At 33.2% G+C, this 20,237-nt stretch overlaps 1 protein-coding gene across 1 annotated transcript; it reads left to right on the top strand.

Annotated features, from left to right (window-relative positions):
* Positions 1–10,386: 10,386 nt before the first annotated feature.
* Positions 10,387–13,044, top strand: LOC128203023 (uncharacterized). Its single transcript, XM_052904262.1, has one exon. It carries the CDS (start codon positions 10,509–10,511, stop codon positions 11,352–11,354), a length of 846 nt encoding a protein of 281 aa, XP_052760222.1. The 5' UTR covers positions 10,387–10,508; the 3' UTR covers positions 11,355–13,044.
* The last annotated feature ends 7,193 nt before the right edge of the window (positions 13,045–20,237 follow it).

Below are 20,237 nucleotides of genomic sequence, written 5' to 3'. Positions count from 1 at the left end.
AGGAGGTACGATAAAGACATTTAAAGACAAATATTAGGCATAGCTCGCCTTACGAGCTTTAAAAGTTCATGAACGACCGTAGTGATTCTTTATAGTCTAATGACAAGACCTGAATAAAAACGTCTTTTCCTCTTCTTTTCTTTCCTTTATTCTCTTTTAAAAACCTTTTCCTGCACTGTCGTGTTACTAGATTGTCATACTATCTCGCTTTTATAAAGAAACATTGTCCAGACTTTTATAATTTAAGTTAAAATCCTATTCATAAAGGATTTATAGGTTCATATAAGTTTCATTTTAATGTAAGTATTTGTAAAGAACAAAATGAATCGAAACATTACGAACAATCTCTTTTATATCAGGCAGAATTGTCAAGCCAAAACAAACATATATATTCTCTATAGTACACTGCACTGTTAAGAGGATAAAATAGTAGTTAAATACGTGTAATGCTGTTTATAATTACATGCATATTGCTCATTGTATTTTGTGCTGTGAATACGTTTATTTTTAAACGTTTAGAGATAATACATACATTGAATTATAACATTTATATATTAAATGTGCATAGTTATGAAAAATCATAATATCAACCCATTTCACAACACTTCCACTTCATAATTATAATTCATTTTTTTGTCTTTACAAACAATGATTTTTAATCAGCCCAGTATTTTTGGTATTGTTAAGTGGATATTATTTGTAGATGTACTACGTGTAAACATATACGTGTTTTTGTGGAGTTTAGTGCTGTTGTTCAATCTTTCAAGTTTGTGTTTTTTTAGTTGTTGTGTTCTATGTTCTACTTTTGGCTGCTGAGCTTGGTTATGTAGTATTTCACACAAATATAGTACTTGAATTTCTACAAAAGTATTATTCTTACGCGTTTGTCTTGAATTTTAAAAATGATATTATTTTTGTGGTTTTAAGTGGATTCCATTCGTTGGTATTTAAAAAGAAGCATGTTGTGTTCTTGACTTTCTACATTTCTAGGTTTTATTCATACTTTTTGGTCTTTACTTTCAGTAAGAATTTCAATCAGCACAGTATTTTTTGTATGTTTATGTGGATTTCATTCGTAGGTATACTTCGTATTAGGAATTATGATGTGAACTTGACTATCAGTGATAACAACCATGCCAGTAGATATAGTATACATTTAATGTAAAGGCATAGGTTCTCGAACTAAGCGCGAAGAGGTTCTAAGCTGGAAATGATATGTGTGATATATGGAGCGTCAGAAACAAGGACAAACGGAAATATACATGACACTTTAACAGCTAACCAACACTTTTGATTATTTATTCAAAAGAACTCTCCAATAAAGGTATCGAGTGCAATATAAAACCCGGCATGAAATCTGACCACTCACTAGTAAACATACAACTTAGTATAAATAAATAAACTCGAGGTCCAGGATATTTTAAATTGAAAACCTCTATCCTTTCAAAATCATAAAGGCATGTATCACAGAGAGTGTAGGATTTAATTGGGAATCGAATCTGTATATCCTATGGGAAATAATTAAAGGCCGGTTATGTGATGAACATATAAAGTATTGAAGCAATAAAAAGGAAACATTGTAACATGAAAAAGATTTATTTCAAAACATAAATTAAATTGAACAAGAACTTCTGGAATCGAACAACGACGAGACACTCGATGAAATTCATCAACAACTCGATAAAATCAATAAAGAAAAATAAAAGGTCTATTGAAACGGTTAAAGCAGAATGGATCGAAGGTGCTAAAAAGAATACATATGTGTTCGCTAACTTAGAAAAGAAACGTGCAGAGCTTAAACAACCATCCAATTAAATATCGATTAAAACATTGAAACTGATAAACATAGAATATTAGCGTATGTTAAGTCGTATTATGAATCTTTAAACAGGCAATACTTATATGAAAAACTAGAGAAACAAGCTCAGTAGCAAACATGAATAATGCTATTTTTAACATTTTCACAGCATAAATAAAAATCATATTCTGATTGAGTTTTTTTTTCACATGTAGTGCCAGCTTTGCTTGGCTATAAATTAAATAATACATTATGCGTGTTAAAAGAAATAATTCCTTCAAATTTAGTGTTAGGGACGTTTATGTTTCATTAATACTAGAAATTGATTAAATATTTGGCCACGATTCTCTTTCCTTATTAAATTAATTATTTCCATTTTTAGTATTAAATCACTACTACACACTATTGTTATCTTGAAATGTGATATTGCTTTTGATTTGTGATAAATGCGGGAAACAATGTTTGATACAATATTTTTTAATGCATTTGCATACTTTATCAAATGCATTGTCTTAAAGTTGAAATGAATAGGATAACTAAATCTTTAATCATAAATTGTTATAGTTTTAAATATATACTACATCATATAGTGCACTAAAATATATGGTGTATATATATTAATTTCCTCCAATTATGAAGAGCAAAACGTATTTACAATTGATAAACATATACAATGATATTACATAATATATGTGTTCAGTACATGTTTGAGCTGTTCAATATTTATATATGCAATTAAATGTGTTTGATAACCATGCAATTCATCCCAACTTATAATCGAAAATACATTAATGCGTAATTAATATCTGATATGATACATCGCATATTAGTTTACATGTATACGAGAAGAACATTCAAATAAGGCGCTATAGTTTAAGCATAACACCTAGCACATGCAACCATTACATCATAATTAGCTTAAGCAATTGTAACTACTTGCCGATGCAACACTTCCAAACACTATACATAAAATACAGGCCCCTACAAAAGAAGCTCTCTTTTCTCACCTGCAAGATATTGCATTCAGCATTCCCGAGCTTGATGGTTATGCTGATATATCTTTGTTGATAGGTAGAAATTTGTTGGAGGTACATCGTGTTCTTGACCAAATATTTGGACCTGGACACTCTCCTAATGCCAAGCCTTTGAGTTTTGATTGGGTCATTATTGGAGTAAACTGTCTTGGAAAGGTATATTTGATTATACAGTTTCTGTAAGCAAAACAGTTGTGCTACCTAGTAGTATAACTTTTGTTTCATGTTAATATTGTAAAAGTTGTTTGCCTTTAGTTGAAAAGATTATTGTAGATGACATTGGCGCTGTTGTATTTGAAAGGAGCCAAGAAGATGGTCTTTCAAGTAGAATCCAGTGAAACTAGATCACTTTGTTACCTTTATGATGGGTGTTACTGACAGATGTCATGCTGAGCCAGCTCCACCTATGACAACCAGTGAACATTGGTACATACCTCTTTTCGGCGTGTTTCATCCACAGAAACCAAATCAGATTCGTGGGGATTTTGATAGGCAAAATTCCATGGTTTGTCTTTGAATGACGTTCTTATGAAAGGACCCGATTTCACAAATAGTTTGTTAGGTTTCCTTTTTGCATTTCAGGAAAGAAGCTTTAGCAGTCACATGGGACATCGAGAGTATGTTTTATTGCTTCATGATTGATGAGAGAGAATATTGAAGTTATTTTGGTATAAGGTTAACAATCCTGTAAATGTGATGATTGGATACAGGATGTGGGTTCATGTGTTCGGTAATAAGCCTTCTCAATCTGTAACCACTTACGGTCTTAGAAAGACAGTCCAGAGTGGTTCTCATGATGTTTAGAGTTTTGTCTCTAACAAGTTTATGTAGATGATGGACTGACTTCATTACCTACTTCAATGACGCCACGAAATCTTTTGTGAAGTCTCTAGTCACATCAAGACTCGACTACTGTAATGTGCTGCTGAATGGCATACCTAAGACCGTGATGAACAAAATGCAAAATGTTCAGAACACAGCAGCCCGTATTATAACGAGGACTTCCTGTTACAACCACATCACATCCGTGCTCAAAGAACTTTATTGGCTACCTGTGCACTACATAGTTCAGTAAAGAACTCTCTATTACATACATAGCCTTGCATGGCCAATTACCACAGTATATCAAAAACATGTTTGAGCTATATAGACCCCTACGAGACCTAAGATCAAGCAATAACTCTATAACACTACAAACACCTAGACGTTGGACTGCTATGTATGGTGATAGAAGTTACGTGCGTGCTGCCTCAAAGCTGTGGAATTCTCTTCCAAGAGGAATAAGGGACTGTGGCACGTATCCCTCTTTTAAAAGAGACCTGAAAACACACCTTTTTAATTTATGGGAACTAATTGTCATTAAACGCGGTTATCCTTAACTTGTCATTTTTCACGTTTTTTTTAGTTTGTTTTTTATTATTCTGGTACCATTTGATCCGTATGTCTATTTACTGCTTGTATCAATGTTGCGTTAAGTTTTATTCCATTGGTTTCGTAAGTTGTACACGATCTATCAGATCAATACTATTTTTACTTCTTAGATATTTTTAAGATAAGTTGATGAAGTTTGTACACTTTATTTAACTCGACCCTTGTCTTTAAAGTACCGTTTTAGTATCGCTTCACATCTGTTATACTTTTAAATACCTTTTTAAAGATTGGTTGTATGTAGCCGTAGTGTTTACTTTTATCATGTGTATCTTCCTACGGATTCTCTCAATATATTATTTGTATATATACCTATATTTGTTTGTTTAGCACTTTTGAACGTTTTTTACGATAAAAGTGCTATATAAATGGAGTATAATAATAATAATAATAATAATACTTCAGCTGATACCATTAACCTTTTGCTCAGAACTAGAGATGACCTCTTGACCTCCGCCCTCACAAGATAGCCTCTTACAATACAGAGGTCATGAGTTGTTTCCAAGTTGATGACGTAGCAATGAAGCTAAAGGCAGGGTGACATTCTTGTAGATCAATTCAAGCAATTTCTGAGTATTTCTGCCCAACAAGCTGCTGCAAACCTTAATGATTTTATGATTTATTTAAACATCAGCATACAAATCGGGATGAGCAATACTATAAGCAATCAGCGATTTAGGACTAATATTGGACTTTGACATAATACTATAGTGACCATTTACAAATTTGTGAACGTTTTTCTTAATTTATGATATCTGAAACCCTGTTTTAGAACTTCTTCCGTCAAAAGTTTATTGCGAGAGCTGAAATTTATGACATCTGCACATATTCTAGCATATCTTTTCAACTGTGCAATACAAACAACATATAGTGATATACAAACTTCTCTATCTAAAGAAGGGTAATTCATTATTTTGAAATTAAATCATCACGTTTATTATAAAGATTGGTGTTCAATTTATCTTCCCTTACTTCGAGTTGCAGATCTAAATAGGATGTTTTTAAATTGGATGTATTAGATTTATTAAGTAGCAATTGTGAAGGGTATTTGGATATAATGCTAATTGTAAAATCAAGATTATCCAAACTTAGAATATCGTCAATATATCTAAAAGTGTTATTGATTTCTTCAACAAGGGCAAGATTTCCAAACTTAAATATTTTCAACATGTATTAACTTGAATAGCAGTATAAAAATAGGTCTGCAAGTAAAGGTGCTTAGATAGCACCCATTGAAACGCCTATTTCATATTTACCGAAATTTTGAAAAGAATTATTCAGTTCAAAAGTTAATACTAAAATGACATCTGTGCATGTCCAATATATATAATTATCTGAGCAATGATTTGTAAAAAAAAAAGCTTTTATGTCATTAACTTCCATATAAGTAGTATACCCCTAGCAAAAACGTTTTCGATAAGAGGAGTCAATTTGTTTGTAACTTAATACTGTTGGATAGATGTATAAACCCTTGAAATATCAAGCATTAAGCACTGAGTCATTATATCGTCTACTTTCAAAATCATTGCCACACTATCTTTTTTCATGCATCTTAATCACAGTTAAGCAGGATGCAAGCAAAACCTGTTTAACAGTAGAACAATTCAACACAACTTTACAAATTTAACATTATAATCAATGTGATTTTTAATAACACTTTGTTCATCGATTTGGCTAGAAACGTGAGTTTTAGACGGTTGTAACTCTTCAATGATAATATTTACATAACATTAACGTCAAACTATGATTACATCTATTAGGACGATATTTTATTCATCGACAGCATTAAGGCATGTTGAAACCCTTCCCTTCTACGCCAACTTTTACAATATTTAGATAAGGTTTCGGTCAATTCTTATTTATATGTATGTAAATAAGATGAAATCCGGTATTTCGGACCTTTATTTAGCAGTTTCCTTAGGAGATTGTTTTTATAAACATGCAATCTCCTGTAACAATATATCCAACATGGCCGTAAGGCCACACTGAGTAAATACAATCTCATGAAGAAGGTGTATTTGCAGAAACGTCGGCTTCTGCTACTATTTTATTATAGTTAAATATAAAATTGCGAATAGGCTTTTCATTTTACCGGCATTTTTTTATTCCTAAAGTATTGCGGAATACATTTTTCTACATTTGTATTCTTGAATGAACCATTTAAATTGAAAAGGTGTATACCCTTGTTGCTAAACATGTTGAATACGATATCATTTGCGTGTATAAACATTATCATTTACCATGTGATCTTGTCTTAGGCTTTCTATCTTTAGATATTACAGTAATATCGATATTAATTCACTTTGATATATTACCTACATTAATTATGTTATCATTGAGTCAAAGCGAATATGGAGTTTGCAAGCGTTTAATGCAGTCTGTTCTGCGATGCATCTTGCTTTGAATTTGTAGGAATTACTTTATTTATATGTAAATAATATATGCTCTACTTGATGAATGGTTTTATTTTCCAAACTATGTCCGGTCTTAAAAATGATGATATTAAGTAATTAAGGGGTTATTATTCTTTTTTTATTTTTAAACAATTCCAATGGTCTACCTGTGTAAGCAATTTAAGTCGAACTATGTAAAAGGGCTATTTTTCATGTCTAGGTCAAGACCAAAATTTAAAACGTGTGCTTTAAGTTTTATTTACTTTCACAATACGAGTATAAATCTGCGTAGGTCTTAATCGAAGAGGAAACAAATCGATAAACATTTAAAATGAGTCGAAACATGTCACAAAACTTAAATTGGCGATCAAATTTGATAAAGCTGTTATATTCCGATTATAGATTAGTGACAAATGATATAAGCTATGCAGTAAGTTCACTTGCCACACAAAGTGTGTAAAACTGCATAATGAATGCAATACAAAATGTATGAAAAATTTGCAAGAAACTTTACAAAATGCTTAAAGATATATGAGATGACGTCTAAGCGTGAATTATCATTTATTAAATGTTTCAGCACAAATAATCCCACAACTAACAAATACTTAGATCAAAAGTAAATTAATTGGAAATTGGACACAAATAATACAAATAAATAAAGACACACTGGTGTAAAATAATAAAACTCGTTAAAGGAACAACTTTTATTGAAAATGTTGAACAATGGGTAAAAGTCAAAATATATTTTTATGGCAAAATGTAAGGTCTTTTAAAATAAGAATTATTGGGATAAGAGTGAGGTTTGTGCACATAAACTGGTTTAAACCCCCAATAAATTTACATTTTACTGACCGTTCCAAGGCGGTACCTAACAATTCTTGATAGTATTTATGCACTGTGCTGTTTGTAGAGTTGTGTGCTGTTCTATGTTTCTTGTTTGTGAATTTGTGTTCTATGTCTTTGGCGTTGCCCATTGCCACTAAAGCGGGTTTATGTTTAAACTTTTTGCTACTGAGCATGTTTCTGTAGCTTTTTGCATATATATTGAGCCCGAGCAATAGATATAAGTTATCAAAAATACCCTCATTTGTTTAATCGGTGACTCTTCTGTAATTTGAAACTATTCGGCGTACATTCAGTTTCAAAGAAAAAGTTCTTCCTATTGTTAAGGATCATTTAAATGTGTTTTATCGGTAACCCTTATGTAACTTGAAACTATATGACGTACATTCTATATCGAAGTAAGAGCTTGAATTACGTAAATTTTAAAACCTTAAGAAATGTTTATACGATATGATCTAACTATGTATATATTTATAAAAAAAACACTTTTGGAACATGTATATGACGATTACCATAAACTGCATATGTGATAGGCTGTTTAGGTTCCTTGTAAAATGTTGTATTGGTATTTCAATTTAACAGAACTTATACGAACACATCACACCATAATAATACTTGACTAAATGGACCTTTTAGGAATTGTTACAAAAACATTAACAAAAAGACAAGGAACTATTATAAATTAGAGGCTAATTTAAAAAACAGATAAACACGGAGATGAAAAGGGCGAAACTTGATTTCGGTTGGGATGGTTCTGAATAGAATGTAAAGTGGTCTTTTATATTGTCTCACTGCAATATATTTTTCTGTATTCAGAAAATTTAATTTTATATTGTTTTTTTTCTGTTCTTTGAATCAACGTTGTAGAATGTCATCAATGTTGAAAAAAGGTTATGATAAAGGACGTATAGACTCTTGAACTTTAGTTTATATACATATTTCCTTTTTTTCCTAATATTTGGATTTATATTAGTTTGGCGTCATTGTTAGGGTTTTAATTGTTAATAACGGTATTTGCAATCAATGGCACTTTATCAAACAATTTTGATGAAAAGAAGCATTTATTTCAACACGTAAAATGTGCAAAAATTACAAAAAGTAAAACAATATCACAACATTTAATTTTATCGTATCTTCTTCAGGACGAAAATTAATCACATTTGTAGTAAATTAATTAGACAGACAGTGCGTAGAACCTCAAAAGTAACAACCTAACACAGTCTGTATTTCAGTGCGAAATATCATGAAAATAATCACAACAATTGAAACGTATGTAACATCTGAAGAGTCAATAACAGATATCTTTAACGAAGGGTCTAAAATGTGTAAACACATCACAAAAAGATGTCCAAAGATAAAACACTAAGAATTAACACGTGCGAAGTAAGTTTAATTTTACACACACATCATTCGATGACAAAATTTTATGGCAAATGTCCTTTTGTTTTCGTTGTCTTCATGTCTAAGGCAAGATCTATAGTTGACGCTGGTGTACTAAAATAATTCACCAATATCACCAAGGGAAACAACAAGTCGAGTTAAGTTAATTAGTGATATATCGTTTGTAATTAAACAATTGTCAATTAAATAAAAAAAACATTTTTGCAAAATCTAATAATTTGCAAAGAGCTTCTACAAAAAGGGAAATATCAACGCATAATTTGAGAAAAAAAGGTATTGTAAAACATCAGAAACATATCGAATTATATCAACAATTCAAATGTCGTATGTATGTTGGTGACGAAACAGCAATGGTGTTTATTGCAGCAACCAATACTGTGCAAAAATGGAACAAACCAAAGAAATTGTAACAATAATCTACTTGAAGACCTTTAAGTATAAAGAGTTACACTTAAAAGCGTTAAAATAAACTTAGTATTCAACGGCCAGTTAAATTCATTTTCTTTAAATGAATTAATTGTGGTTGCGCTAATCCTAAACACAACGATGAAATGTATATGCTCATTTTAACAATAAATGTTCTATTACGTTCTGTCATGTTCCGTTCCGTTCTCTTCTGTTCTGTATTAGTATTTGGAGCATGATTTAAATGTAAGAAATAGAAAGTAAAATGGTTGGAAGCGCGAAATTCCCGGGAGATAAAATGAACAAAGATCTCATTCGATTGGCCAGGCACTGATCAAGGGCTATAAGAAAGAATGATGATTTTTATTTTTTCAACTGCAATTACGTATTCTCTATTTCGTCTTAGATTAAATGAACTTTGGTGTCTTTTTTCAAACATTTTGATCCAACAGGGTGGTAATTAATCTTGACTATGTATTGCAATATATTTATCGTTGGTTGTACTTTCAGTCAGTCCAGATATATATATATATATATATATATATATATATATATATATATATATATATATATATATATAATCTAGGTTTGTTTATAAACCCTAACCTTAACCCATCGGGACTGACTGAAAGTACAACCAACGATAAATATATTGCAATACATAAACTAGATTAATATATAGTATGAATGCAATGTGCTGTTTGTTGAGTTTTGTGCTGTTTTTTCATGTTTCTTGTTTGTGTTTTTTTTTGTTTTTATGTTCTATGTCTTTGGCGTTTACCTAGTGTCATTAAACCGGGTTTATGTTTAAACTTTTTGCTACTGAGCTTGTTTCTGTAGTTCCTTTGCATAAATATTGATGCCATAATGACTTTCAATGTTTCATCATCGACATCAACTTTATACACAGATATGCGATAGTAATCTTCCTATAACTAGCATTTTCATGCTACCCACGATTCTGAACGAAAACTAAAAATATGACCATTTTGCACTTAGTTACTGATTGTTAGTACGAAGGGTTGAGCAGGTATAATCTAACCCAAATATCAATGTTTCGTTAAGGATAACATTTTCGTGTCAACCGAGCCGATAACATACCGTGATATCATGTTTCCGTCAACATCGGGCTTTATACTATGCATACTAGACCTAAAGAACGGGAAAGATTTCTGCATTTAATATGATTAGTGTTAAACATCAGGTATGAAATCTACTGGCAAAACGGTTGTCGTCTTTTGTGTTCTCGGTTTACTTATAGTATTAATTCATTTCAAATATAATCACATTTGTCATGGACGACTTGGAAAATCCATGTTAACTCAAAGAAGCAATGAAGTTAATGACAATGCAGTGCGCGAATGTCGGTATGTCTTTCTGGATTTGGGTTCAAACAAAGGTGTGCAAGTTCGGAAATTATTTGAACCTAATCTTTATCCAAAGGCTTTAATAATCCCCGTATTCGACCGGGTTTTTGGAAATATCTTCGAAAGGCAAAAATATGCCTGTGCATTTGGCTTTGAAGCGAACCCGAGGCATATGAAAAGACTAAAATTTATTGAAGAGTCGTACAAAAACAAAGGCTTCCAAGTGGATTTTTACAACCTTGCTGTTTCAGATAGGGACAATGCCATAGTAACAATCTTTTCGGAAACAAACTTTAATCTGGATTGGGGAGCAGGAATTTTAGACCAAGCCATCAACAATAAGGCCAATATGACAAGGTATAAGGTACACACAGTGGATATAGTGAAATTCATCGTTGAAACAATAAATCCTTTGAAACCAAAAGCAGTTTTTATGAAGATGGACATTGAAGGCTCGGAGTTTTTGGTAGTGCCTCATATGATAAAGAATAAGGTTTTGTGCAAGGATATCATAACATCAGCGGGTATCGAAATCCACAAATGGGCAGGAAAACCACTGAATATGTCATTAGACATGAGAGAATTAGAGCATAATTTGAAACAACAGGAATGTGTTCCAACAAGTGTTATTCCGCTTGACGATGAAACATATAACATGGACGTAGCAATTAATCCGGATAGCTGATCAATTAACCACCTATCTGTATTATATGCATATACAATTTAGGGACGGATCCAGCATTTGAAATTAAATAATGGCATTTGTAATAACTTGTAGCCCAACACATGTGATCATTTGTTTATTAAATGTTTTTTTTTTATACTTTTGACAGAGATGAATAAAATTGAGAGTAAACTGACATTAAATAGGGGGAATATGGGGCGCAGTGTGGCGAGTGTGACCTTCCAGCAGAAATCGAAATAAATATGCTTTGGTTTAGACATTTTCTATTTCGATCTAACATTAACAATTAATTCAGTTCAACAAATTTTGAGCATAATCATAATTATTAAAGACCAAATATGTTAGGCAAAAAAACATGAGCTTTTCCAAAAAAACAAACATTTGTGTAGACAGAATTGAGAAGAAGGGTTTTAAGCTTATGTTTTGCATTTATTTCTGGATGTGGTCAAAGATATGTTTGTTTGTCAGATATGAGACTTCCATCGATCCAAAGTTTAATAGTTGAAGAGACAAATGACCAACGGAGGATAACTATCCAACTGGAATATTTTGTTGCACGTTATATTTTGGACAGGTGACGAAATAGTGGCAGGTATCCTTAATTTCACCGCATTGACAATAATGACTGTTTTTTTTATTTTTAGAATAGCTGTTTAATGAGATTACTACACTGCATATGCAACCTAGCATGATTAAAACAATATCTGCGGTCACCTTCCTAGTAGAAATCAAGAACATGTTTTATGTTCTTATTTAGTTTGTATCTAAAAGAAGGCACAGGAGGCGATGAACGAATTTCTTCCGGTATGGCTTTCCATGCGGATGAAGTTGATGGTAGAAATAAACTCGTTTACAACTGTAATTATATTAAATGTTCAGGTTAGCTGCATTTCAAAGAATGTACGAAGAAGAATCGGCAACTCTTGATGGAATCAGTGAAGTTAGATACGCTGGTGCTAGTGAGTGGAACATCTTGTAAAATACTTTATATTAGTAAAAGGTTTATGTTAATGTCGCCTTTCCTTAAGTAATTCGATTCCAGGTTCAACATAAAGATTAGTCAAAGATACTAGTCGCTTTACACCGGCTATAATTCTCGCCGCCTCATGTTGAACGATTTCTAAATCGTCCCAATCTGCTTGCGTTAGACTATCCCAGACTATATCGGTTTACTTCAACATAGCTTAAGAAATGTAAAATATATACTTTCATGCAACGTACAAAGAACGTATTGGAATGATCGTGTGTGGTAAATTCGCTGCCAAGCCGTCTGTTTCACGGATTATATACAATCGTGCCATTAACAGGTGCTGAAGATTAGACGCCGAAAAGTTTGAGTGTAACTTCAGAAATTTGAGTATTATTCATGAATTGCAAGAGGTGCAAAGGCATATTAGAGTTTCTACAGAAAAGAAACAACTTGGTTTTCATATGATTGAATGTAGCAAGTCATCTTTATGCCAACATATGCAAAGTTTAGGTAATCAGTAAGTTGCTGAGCAGGAAACACAGGGTACTCAACACTTAATTACAAGAGTGTATCATCTGCGATGAGTCGTATGTCTGATTGTACATCAAAACAAACAATTACATGGATGTAGATAAGAAAGAGCAAAGGCCCAAGAATTAAGCCTTGTGGGTCTACAGCTGGTATTGAACTTGTATCAGTCAATAAACAGACAGAACATTACGTTGTTATCGTTTACTGATATAATCACAGATCAATAACAAACAAGAACCGGTAATACCACGAAGTTTATTGATAAGACCTTCATGCCATACCCGATCAAAGGCTTTCAAATTATCACAAAATACTGCTCTTACTTCTTAACCTTTATCCAGATCGAGGCAAAAAGAATGATCGATTGATACGAGCTAGTTGACAGTGGAATCCTTAGAAACAAAACAAGTTTGAAATGATGTTAAATAGTCGTTTTGACGCAATACATTGAACATGTACGTAGGCAAAACAAATTCAAGAACCTTTCTTTCACCACTCAGAAGGGAAATAAGACAATAATTTTCTACATCTTGGCGATCGGACTTGTACCTTATAGACAAAAATCCATTGCCCCCAACCGCTACCCCCGCAAAGTCTATTTCGATAACTCCAAAGCTGACCATGGATATCAAATCTATACATAAAAAACTAGTATTTGTACAAGCTGACAAAGCAGCCAATAATGTAATCAGAGTTTGACGTTTATATTATGTTAATACCATAATTGAAGAGTTACAATCTTCAAGAACTTACATTTCTAGCCAACTCGATGAATAAAGTGTTATTAAAAATCATATTGATTCTAATGCTACATTTCTAATTTGGTTGAATGATGATCATGAAAACATTCACACTGGTTACCTAAAAGGCATACAAATACGTAAAAAATCACGATTTATTGTTAATTCCATTTCTTGTTCTACTAAACAGGTTATAATTTTACTAACATCCTGCTTAACTGCTATTAAGCTGCATGTGAAAAAATACTGTAGCAAGGTTAATGAGATTTTGGAATTTATCTCTTTTGGTCTATCAATAATTCTTAAGATTTAGTTATTGATTTTGAAAGAAGATGGTATAAGGTCCTATGGCTTAATACTTATGTCTTTTCAACGCTCTATACACCTGTTCCACAATCTTTTGTTACAAACAAATTGACTCCTCTTACCGAAAAAAAAACTTTTGCGAGGGAAAAAACTACTTATATGGCAGTTAATGTTATATTCATAATTTTATCGAATGAGTTAAAGCATGTCATTATGATGAATGTCATCTAAACACAGTTTTTTGACTTTTAAACATAATATGCATGCATTTGGTCTAGAAAATACTTGAACAAATGGCACGAGCATTGTAAACCTACATTGTTGACGACGAGTGTTAAATGTTATGAACTACTTGGGTTTCTATTCAAAACAGCTGTCAAGTGTATTTTACTCATAGTAGAAATTAGATTTACATTTTATTCATAAATGCATGCATGTATATATGCAAATACTCTATACACATATAATTGGAAAGGCAATAAATTTGAAAACAAAAACATGTTTATGGACGGAAAAAGAGCGTTACTGTTATATTAATGGAACAAAATACAATTGAATCAGAGCATTATATGTGTAAGTGACACAAAAGAGGCGAAAGCGTACACAAATAAAATGATATCAAATTAAAGCAACAATTCGGGAACCACTTTGCCAGGGTCTTTTCTGGAAGTTGTCAAATGGTCAAAGTAGTTTAACTAGTTTGCTATATTGTATATATGCAACTAAGCTTGGTCCTCTTCAATAATCGAAAGTGGAACGGTCGACGCATTACAATATGATAGAGTCAGAATAGCAAACCCAAATGCATACAAAAGCAGTGTCAGTAAACCAAATTCGAGCGCAAATAGCATGGCAGCATCCGGATATCACGCTCGAACGTTAACAACATGAGAGTCGGAGAAACCTTAGTAAAACGCATAAAATATGGCAGAGTCGGAAAATCACTATTAAAAGCATACAACATAAAATAGTCAGGAAAGCACGCTCGAACACATTGGCGGAGTCGGAAATTCACACTCAAACGGAAACAGAATGTACTCTAGTGTTTACGAACGAACAGAAAAGCGCGCTCGAACCCATACAACATAACAGACACGAGAAATCTAACTAAAATACAAACAACATGGCAGACTACAAAAGGACCATCCGAACGCATACAGTATAACTGATTCAAGATAGCTGACTTAAAAGCATACAATATAGCAGAAACAGGAAGGCCCATTCGAACGCATATAACATGGCAGTGTCGGAAAACCGGAAAAGCACACTCGAACGCATACAATATTGAAAAGTGAGGTAGGCCAACTCGAACGCATACAATATGGCAGATTCGGAAAAGCACTTTGGAACACACCCAACATGGCGACATCGGATAAGCACATTCGAACGCATACAACATGGCATACAACGCATATAAAATGGCAGCATCGGATAAGTGTGGTCGAACGCGAACCAAATAGCAGCGTCAGAACAGCACACTAAAACGCATACAAGTTGGTAAAAACTGAAAAAAAACTGAAAATAAAACACTCAAACGCATATGTTACCGGAGGTCTAGCTCGGGTTCGTATTATTGACAACGGGTTGCATGGACAAAGCGATTGCAATATATACGTATAATAAATAATTGAATACGATGCGTTATCGTCAAGTGTCAAGCATAGAATGGCACAGATCCACCCTAAACACGCTTGACCAACTGTAGTATTAAGGTGATAAGGTATAGGGTATAATACTGTTAATAACAATGGTATTTGCATGCAGGTATTTAGTGACAAAGTAAGTACTATACTACCTTAAATGAAACTACTTTGTATTATCGTAGCTTAACACCCCAGTTAACACAATGCTGTTCAGAACATTATAACGTATTAAATGTTGATTATGAATGAGGGAAATAATAACTCAAGAGACAATAAAATAGTTGTTTCTTTATTTCAACAGATACAAATAAGGGTTACATGAATCTCAATACACTCAAATAAAACACCCTGTGACACATACAACATTAAAACACGACAAAGCAGACCATATACATTATGACAGAGACATGAAAACACAGTCAAACTTATACAACATGACAAAGACTGGAAAGTGCATTCAATCGTATACAACACGACAAAGAATGGAAAACACACAAAATGACAGAGACTGGAAAACATGGCCAAATGTACACACTATGACAATGACTGGAAAGCACAGACAGAGGTATACAACATGACAAAGACTGTAAAAGCACAGTAAATTGTAAACAACATAACAGAGGCCGGAAAGCACAGACAAATGTATACAAAATAGCATTGACTGGAAAACACATTCAAATGCATGCAATATTACTCAGGCTGGACAAATAGTCAACTGTTTACCACATGACAGAGACTGAAAAGCACAGACAAACGTTAACATCATGGCAGAGACTGGAAAACACATACAAACGTATACATCATGACATAGACTGGAAATCAAACTCAAATATATACAACATGACAGTTACGGAAAAGCACACTCCAACGAATTAAACATGGGAGTGTCGGGTAAGCAAACTTGAATGCACACAGTCTTGTAGGGTCATGAAAGCAAGCTAAAGCGATAACAACATGACAGTCAGGAAATTGCCATCGAACGCAAACAACATGGCAGTGTTACGAAAGCACACTCAATTGCATACAACATGGCAGTGTCGAAAAGGCACATTCAAACGCATTTAACATGGTATATTAGGGAAAGCACACTCGAAAGAGTTTAACAAATCAAGAAAGCTAGCTCAAATGCATAGAACGTAGCAGACTCTGAAAAGCACTCGTGTACGCATACAACACTAGGGGGTCGGGAATGCATACTCGAACGCTTACAACATGTGAGAGTCGGGAAAACACACTCGAACGCATACATTATGATATTGTCAGAAAAGCACACTCAAACGCTGACAAAATTACAGACATAAAAAAACACCCGAAGTAATGTAACATGATAGAGTACGAAAGACACGCTCGAACGCATAACACATTTCATAGTCTGGAAAGCACACTCAAACGTATAGAACTGTACAGAGACCGGAAAAAACACTTAAAAACATGTAATACATACGCTGTGGTGGGCTACAAAACCATCTAAGGACGAAAATATTGGACAACAGTTAATTTCATTGCCCACAAAATGACGACTACACAATTCTCTTCTAAAGGCTACAATGAACTAATTTTACAAAAATGGGTTATAAACAACTAAACGATTGATAGTCCAATAAACTACCCCTCTGATATTTTGAAAATATCACTGTATAAATTAACTGAAAGTATAATTGTTTTCATTATTTGAAGATAGATAGCGTAAGACAAGAGCACATGGTAAGATAATTAAAGGAAACTACGTCGAACATTTGATACTGAGTCGTGTAATCATATTCTGTTTCTAAATGGCAAATATCGACTTCTTTCTACTGTATGCTCCATTTCAAGTTCTTCTTTACGCTACAGGTTAAGGAAGCGGACAATATTCTAAAAACATATCCAAAGTATGAATGCGCTTGTAGTTTAAACATATTTTATTGCATGACAATACATTTACACATTATATGATGATGATAACAACAAAAAAAACAGAAACAGTGCAATGTAACAAAGCTTACGTTTATAAAAAAAAGAACATGCAAAGGGATTGGGCCACGAGTTTTTCCAACATCAGTTATGGCCCTTTCCCAAAATGACACATGAAAATGATTACGTTGTCACATAAACTATGAAACCAAATGTAATATTTCATGCATTTATGTAATGTTCATATACATAGGAATAAGAATAATGTGTCAAATAACTACGATACAAAATAATTCTAATTAATAAATCGTGTAATGCAATAAATAATAACAGATAAAGTAGAAGTTAAGCTAAATGTAAGAAATAAAATTGAAGAGAGAGAGAGCTAGAGATAGATGGGAAAGAGAGGAGGAGTGATCCTTGTGCTTACTGTGGAGTGTGTAAGAAGCGATTACTGTACTTTATATAGTGGTGCACTTCCGTAAATATTACAACATTATAATCATTAGAGAGGTTAGAAGATCCGAAAAGTAGGTTGTTAGTGCTCAGTGAATGAAATTGTCTAGTGCTACGAAAATGTCTCTGCCTTTCGACTATAAATAGTGAGCAGTTAAAGAAGTTATGTTCGGCATTTTTTTTCAGTATTACAGTGACCACATAACGGAGAGTCTCTAAGGTGATTATTAAACAAATCTTAATTGAGATCATTGCAGTTATTTCTTATGCGTGCATGATAAACCGACCAGCGGCGTTCTCCACAGACAAATAACGATGGAACATCAGGCCCTTTAAACCTTTGTTGTAAATTGCGCTTGAAAGACGAGAGTGAAGGCGAGTGTCTTGTGTCTACATCGAGTTTATTTAACAATGAAATGGCAGAAGGAATTGTTAAACGACTGTAGATTTCTAATCTACTATTAAGTGTTACTAAATTTTCACTGTTTCGTAGATTATAAGGGTGAGAATCATTTACTGTCACTGGGTAGAGCTGCGATAGATAAGATGGAAGTTCTCCACTTTTATATTTATAGACTAGGATGAGTTTTTTCATTGTTCTTCTATCCGATAAGGAAATCCATCCAATCCATCCTTTAATCAAGTTTGCAATTGACACAGACCACGTAAGACCTGTAACAATTCTAGCTGCCTCATATTGAACTTTCTCGAGTGTTTCTTTTTCGTTTCTGTGTTGTTATAAGGGAGTGTTGTTGAATTAAATACAAGATGTGGGCGCGGTTTATTTGACAGTGCGCAAAACATAGCTTGAGTTTTTGATTGGTTGAATTGAACAAGCCATTGTTTTGACCAGTCAGGAATGGTTTGCATGTCAGCATTTATAGTATTCTCCATATATTCTGTGCTAGCTGACGAGACAGCAAGGAGACTATCATCTGCAAAAAGTCTAGTTGTACTTTGTAGTGCGTCCGCTATGTCATTAACCTTTATGAGAAAGAGTAGAGGGCCCAATACAGAGCCCTGTGGTACACCTGCTGTAATGGGTTTGAACTGGGAAAAGGATGTGCCAATGAACACTCGTTGACTTCGATTTTGTAAGTAATGGGATATCCAGTTGATTACATTACCGGTAATTTCATACTCTTTAAGTTTAAAAACAAGTCCGCGGTGCCAAACTCTATCAAATGCCTTGGATATATCACAGAAAACTAAGGTAGTTGCTAGTTTATCATCGAATGACTTGCTTATTTGCTTGTAGATATCAATAAGCTGATATGTTGTAGAATGGCCAGGTATAAATCCTGACTGTCTTTTGAAAATAAGATTGTTATGATGCATAAAGTTGTATGCGTGTTTGAAAACGATACGTTCCAAAATCTTTCCTACGCAACTAATCAGAGATATAGGTCTATAATTGGATAAACAGGTACTATCGCCTTTTTTGAATAGAGGCATAACGTTTGCGAGTTTCCATTTTGTGGTTAAGAACATTCAGTTAGAGATCTATTGAAGAAAATACAGAAAGGAGTGCATACTGATGATGGGGTTGCTTTTAGCATTTTGTGGCTTATTTCGTTTGGACCACTAGCTTTGTTAGAATCGAGGTTATCAATAACGTCTTTTATTTCGGTTTCGGTAACATATATATTACTAAGTTCGCTCTGTGTTTTTAGGTGAAACGTCGGAAAAATAACATTGAGATCGTCAACACTAGAGATAGAAACAAAATAATCGTTCAGGGAATCTGCTTTTTCCAAGTCAGTAAACGAATACAAATTATCTGGGTTGTGTAACGGAGGTATACTATTTCCATTGCTTGCATTCTTTTTCAGAAGCATTCGAACAGTTTTCCAATATAAACGCGGATTTGAAATATTAAACTCAACCATTGTATTTTTCAAGTTACTGTAAAATATTTCTTTTGCATGTTTTATCATATTATATAACTTTGTTCCTTATGTTCTTATATTCGGACCAATCGCCTGGGAGGTTCGATAAAGTGGCTTTTTTCTTTAGCTTATCACGCTTGTGTGATAGTTTTCTAATTTCTGAGTTGTAACAAGGTTTATCTAAATTTCGTATAGTTGCAAAGTAAGTTGGGATGCATCTTTCAGCTATTCTGATGAAAGTATTAGTGAACTCATTTGAGACTTCGTCAATACTTCCCTCGTTCAATATGCGCCAATCAGTGCTTGAAATGAGAGCGTTCATTTGGTTAAAATCCGCTTTTTTATAGTTCCATACCTTTCTTTTAATTGAAGAATTTGATACGAAATTACTTTTGATGAATGCGTATGTCGAAAAATGATCACTTATATGTGAAATAGTTTCAGAAACTCCTGTA

This window comes from Mya arenaria, chromosome 9 (assembly GCF_026914265.1).
Source record: "Mya arenaria isolate MELC-2E11 chromosome 9, ASM2691426v1".
Taxonomy (NCBI): Eukaryota; Metazoa; Mollusca; class Bivalvia; order Myida; family Myidae; genus Mya; species Mya arenaria.
Note: the sequence above shows the minus strand (reverse complement) of the source record. Positions and strands in the feature narration are given on the sequence as shown.

What these genes read in the sequence shown, in the direction of transcription:
- LOC128203023 (XM_052904262.1), top strand. Translation starts at nt 10,509, where the DNA reads ATGAAATCTACTGGCAAAACGGTTGTCGTCTTTTGTGTTCTCGGTTTA.